Raw genomic sequence first — 5,620 nt, forward strand, 5'->3', positions numbered from 1 at the left:
AACACGCAGCTCGAAGAACACTGGCACCTCTGAGCCTAGGTACCGGTCCACTGTGGAGAGAGACAAGGGTCAGTGTTACACCTCTGAGCCTAGGTACCGGTCCACTGTGGAGAGAGACACGGGTCAGTGTTACACCTCTGAGCCTAGGTACCGGTCCACTGTGGAGAGAGACAAGGGTCAGTGTTACACCTCTGAGCCTAGGTACCGGTCCACTGTGGAGAGAGACACGGGTCAGTGTTACACCTCTGAGCCTAGGTACCGGTCCACTGTGGAGAGAGACACGGGTCAGTGTTACACCTCTGAGCCTAGGTACCGGTCCACTGTGGAGAGAGACAAGGGTCAGTGTTACACCTCTGAGCCTAGGTACCGGTCCACTGTGGAGAGAGACACGGGTCAGTGTTACACCTCTGAGCCTAGGTACCGGTCCACTGTGGAGAGAGACAAGGGTCAGTGTTACACCTCTGAGCCTAGGTACCGGTCCACTGTGGAGAGAGACAAGGGTCAGTGTTACACCTCTGAGCCTAGGTACCGGTCCACTGTGGAGAGAGACACGGGTCAGTGTTACACCTCTGAGCCTAGGTACCGGTCCACTGTGGAGAGAGACACGGGTCAGTGTTACACCTCTGAGCCTAGGTACCGGTCCACTGTGGAGAGCGACACGGGTCAGTGTTACACCTCTGAGCCTAGGTACCGGTCCACTGTGGAGAGAGACACGGGTCAGTGTTACACCTCTGAGCCTAGGTACCGGTGCACTGTGGAGAGAGACACGGGTCAGTGTTACACCTCTGAGCCTAGGTACCGGTCCACTGTGGAGAGCGACACGGGTCAGTGTTACACCTCTGAGCCTAGGTACCGGTCCACTGTGGAGAGAGACACGGGTCAGTGTTACACCTCTGAGCCTAGGTACCGGTCCACTGTGGAGAGAGACACGGGTCAGTGTTACACCTCTGAGCCTAGGTACCGGTCCACTGTGGAGAGAGACACGGGTCAGTGTTACACCTCTGAGCCTAGGTACCGGTCCACTGTGGAGAGAGACAAGGGTCAGTGTTACACCTCTGAGCCTAGGTACCGGTCCACTGTGGAGAGAGACAAGGGTCAGTGTTACACCTCTGAGCCTAGGTACCGGTCCACTGTGGAGAGAGACAAGGGTCAGTGTTACACCTCTGAGCCTAGGTACCGGTCCACTGTGGAGAGAGACACGGGTCAGTGTTACACCTCTGAGCCTAGGTACCGGTCCACTGTGGAGAGAGACACGGGTCAGTGTTACACCTCTGAGCCTAGGTACCGGTCCACTGTGGAGAGAGACAAGGGTCAGTGTTACACCTCTGAGCCTAGGTACCGGTCCACTGTGGAGAGAGACACGGGTCAGTGTTACACCTCTGAGCCTAGGTACCGGTCCACTGTGGAGAGAGACAAGGGTCAGTGTTACACCTCTGAGCCTAGGTACCGGTCCACTGTGGAGAGAGACAAGGGTCAGTGTTACACCTCTGAGCCTAGGTACCGGTCCACTGTGGAGAGAGACACGGGTCAGTGTTACACCTCTGAGCCTAGGTACCGGTCCACTGTGGAGAGAGACACGGGTCAGTGTTACACCTCTGAGCCTAGGTACCGGTCCACTGTGGAGAGCGACACGGGTCAGTGTTACACCTCTGAGCCTAGGTACCGGTCCACTGTGGAGAGAGACACGGGTCAGTGTTACACCTCTGAGCCTAGGTACCGGTGCACTGTGGAGAGAGACACGGGTCAGTGTTACACCTCTGAGCCTAGGTACCGGTCCACTGTGGAGAGCGACACGGGTCAGTGTTACACCTCTGAGCCTAGGTACCGGTCCACTGTGGAGAGAGACACGGGTCAGTGTTACACCTCTGAGCCTAGGTACCGGTCCACTGTGGAGAGAGACAAGGGTCAGTGTTACACCTCTGAGCCTAGGTACCGGTCCACTGTGGAGAGAGACACGGGTCAGTGTTACACCTCTGAGCCTAGGTACCGGTCCACTGTGGAGAGAGACACGGGTCAGTGTTACACCTCTGAGCCTAGGTACCGGTCCACTGTGGAGAGAGACAAGGGTCAGTGTTAAATCCCAAATAGTGGTCTACATTACAGTAGCACATATGAAGAGTTACAGTAGTACATATGAAGGGTTACAGTAGTACATATGAAGAGTTACAGTAGTACATATGAAGAGTTACAGTAGTACATATGAAGAGTTACAGTAGTACATATGAAGAGTTACAGTAGTACATATGAAGAGTTACAGTAGTACATATGAAGAGTTACAGTAGTACATATGAAGGGTTACAGTAGTACATATTAAGAGTTACAGTAGTACATATGAAGAGTTACAGTAGTACATATGAAGGGTTACAGTAGTACATATTAAGAGTTACAGTAGTACATATGAAGGGTTACAGTAGTAAATATTAAGGGTTACAGTAGTAAATATTAAGAGTTACAGTAGTAAATATTAAGGGTTACAGTAGTAAATATTAAATCCACACAGAGGAACCTCTAGTTATCTGACTCCTGTCATTATAGACGGACGACTCCAGAGCAGATATTTACACAACAGATTTCTAGTCAGTAATACAACATGGTATATGGATGAGTATGTTGATGTGGTCCATGGCTCTCACTCTCCATCCTCCCTTTCTCTCCCAGTCTCTCACCTTCATCCCGGGGCTGTTGTGAGTCCTTCAGGATGGCCTGTAATATGGGGTTGGTCCACGGACCCTTCTCTCTGATGATCTGTCCCACCTGGAGCAGGTGAATGTTCTGGTGCCTCTCCAGCTGGGAAAAACATTCCTGAAAGAGGAGGAAGAGTTTAGCCTGGTCCAAGATCTATGTGCCATCTTGCCAAACTCAGTCATGTTTTATAGCATTCCATAAAGCATTGAGAAAGGGATACGATCTGATTGGTCAGCTGATTCAAATGGATATGATCTGATTGGTCAGCTGATTCAAATACAAAACAGCCTCTTTGTGTCGTCTTGTTGACATGACAACAACCATAGGAGATGGCAAGACAGCACATAACAGATCTGGAACCAGGCTAGGAAGGGGTGTCAACTCATCACAGTCACATGTCTATGGTTCCTGAGATTTGAAACAAGCGGGGGAAGACAACTCACCTGGAACGAATCAAGGACATTTTTCAAGGGATCCTGCAGGATCTTATTCCTGTTCAAAAACAGCAAGAGCTCAAAAGCACTCCTGTGGGGAGAGAGAGGGGAGGGGGAGGGTGTGGGGGGAGAGAGGACTGTTTGAGCCTCTTACCTCCTTTAATAAATGTTACAACAGGGACGGAATAACGAGGCTGACAGGGGCAGAGTCAGCCTAGAAAACAACACTCATACTGGAGATCGTGCCATGTCTCCCCCAGTCTCTATGTACCCCAAGGAGCAGGTAAACAAGTCAAGACTCATACTGGAGGTAGTGTCATGTCTCCCCCAGTCTCTATGAACCCCAAGGAACGGGTAAACAAGTCAAGACTCATACTGGAGGTAGTGTCATGTCTCCCCCAGTCTCTATGTACCCCAAGGAGCAGGTAAACAAGTCAAGACTCATACTGGAGGTAGTGTCATGTCTCCCCCAGTCTCTATGTACCCCAAGGAGCAGGTAAACAAGTCCAGACTCATACTGGAGGTAGTGTCATGTCTCCCCCAGTCTCTATGTACCCCAAGGAGCAGGTAAACAAGTCCAGACTCATACTGGAGATAGTGTCATGTCTCCCCCAGTCTCTATGTACCCCAAGGAGCAAGTAAACAAGTCAAGACTCATACTGGAGGTAGTGTCATGTCTCCCCCAGTCTCTATGTACCCCAAGGAGCAGGTAAACAAGTCAAGACTCATACTGGAGGTAGTGTCATGTCTCCCCCAGTCTCTATGTACCCCAAGGAGCAGGTAAACAAGTCAAGACTCATACTGGAGGTAGTGTCATGTCTCCCCCAGTCTCTATGTACCCCAAGGAGCAGGTAAACAAGTCAAGACTCATACTGGAGGTCATGTCTCCCCAGTCTCTATGTACCCCAAGGAGCAGGTAAACAAGTCAAGACTCATACTGGAGGTAGTGTCATGTCTCCCCCAGTCTCTATGTACCCCAAGGAGCGGGTGAGCAAGTCAAGACTCATACTTACAGGGCAAGGCTACTCAGTGTGTAGCATACATGTTCACAGTCAGACGGGAAGCAGGCCGAGGCTTGGACAAAGGAACATAGAGCAGTCTGGAGCACCTGCAGCTGTGGCAAGGGTACCTGCCATCGTCCGGAATACACCTCCACCAACTACAGGGAGGGGAGAGAGGGAAGGGAGGGGAGAGGGAGGGGGGAGAGAGGGAAGGGAGGGGAGAGGGAGGGGGGAGAGAGGGAAGGGGGAGGGGAGGGAGAGAGGGAAGGGGGAGGGGAGGAGAGAGGGAAGGGGGTGGGGAGGAGAGAGATACAGGTAGGAAAGGGGTGGGGAGGAGAGAGATACAGGTAGGAAAGGGGTGAGGGAAAATAAAGACAGTGGATAGGGAAACCATACAAGACGTTGGATGGGCCCAATTAAAAACAATGGTTGTCCCTTTCACTGTATCATCAGCTCAACTTGGTAGGAACTGAATACTTCGCTAGCTACATTATTACCTAACTAGGCCATAGTCAGACTAAGACACTGTAGCGAGCTATAAGTATCTGTAACGCTTCAATCCTAATAGATGTTACAACACAGAGTAAACCATCTTTGGTTACAATCTAGCTGGATAAAACATGGCTCAGTCAATATGACAAATTGGAAAAAGCAACTTCAAAATGAAAGTGCAGTCATTGAATTCCATGAGACTTCTTAGCAAGTTCCCGAATCTACTGTTTGCAAACTAGCAGCTAACTAACTAGCTAAACTGGGAACTGAAGATAACTTGGCTAACAAGCAAGCTACCGAAAACGACTTGACTGACAATGCTTTTCCACGTAGCTAGCTACCAACGGTATACCATCATGCATTTTGAAAAGAGTGAATTAGTATATAACATATGTGACATTATAGAAACAGGTTCGTTTATTGGTTGCTAGCTAGCCATTTACGGGTTGTTAGCTGTGTGTTTCTGGGGGAGGGGAATAGGTTGGTTGGCTAGTTAGCCCTAGCATAGATTAGAGAAAGGAGCTCTGGCCCTAGCTAGCTAACGTTAGCTAGTTCGAGCCTGTACTGGGAAAACTAGTCTTTCGCTTTTCCCAGGTGCGATACCAATACATTTCGTACCTTACAGAACCGTAAACAGTATAACTTGCTTTGAAGTCCGTATTCTTCACTTGAGTTACTGACAAACAAACTCTCCAATTCTTTTTTAAAACCCTCTAACTCAAATTCACTCTCTTCTTCCGCCATACTGCTTGTCTTGCCTAGCGCGTAGCTACAGCGACGAAACGCGACTGGCCAACCTAGCGTATCGCGTCGAGAGATTCGATTGGATGATATTCACGTCTGTATTGCTTACGGCGGGAAAATACGTCTTGTGATTGGAGGACACTGCACCTCATCCAAAAAAAAACGCCCTCCATTGAAGGTATCTTGTGTTTATATTATTGGTTACATTGGAACATTGTTGCAACGTGTTTGATAACGTTTCTTGTACGTTCTCACCAGTTAATA

At 49.6% G+C, this 5,620-nt stretch overlaps 1 protein-coding gene across 1 annotated transcript in view; it reads right to left on the minus strand.

Moving 5' to 3' along the window:
- The window catches only part of LOC120037589, a 26,388-nt gene extending 21,032 nt beyond the window's left edge, over nt 1–5,356 (minus strand). Inside the window, exons 1-5 of the mRNA XM_038983587.1 lie at nt 5,231–5,356; nt 4,133–4,278; nt 3,129–3,210; nt 2,667–2,802; nt 1–50 (exon numbers count right to left, since the gene is read on the minus strand). The exon at nt 1–50 is cut by the window's left edge and continues 153 nt beyond it. Of these exons, the coding sequence (XP_038839515.1) occupies nt 1–50; nt 2,667–2,802; nt 3,129–3,210; nt 4,133–4,278; nt 5,231–5,356 (540 nt within the window). The remainder of the gene's footprint in view (nt 51–2,666; nt 2,803–3,128; nt 3,211–4,132; nt 4,279–5,230) is intronic.
- Nucleotides 5,357–5,620: the final 264 nt, after the last annotated feature.

Source organism: Salvelinus namaycush, unplaced genomic scaffold, assembly GCF_016432855.1.
Source record: "Salvelinus namaycush isolate Seneca unplaced genomic scaffold, SaNama_1.0 Scaffold1766, whole genome shotgun sequence".
Classification (NCBI taxonomy): Eukaryota; Metazoa; Chordata; class Actinopteri; order Salmoniformes; family Salmonidae; genus Salvelinus; species Salvelinus namaycush.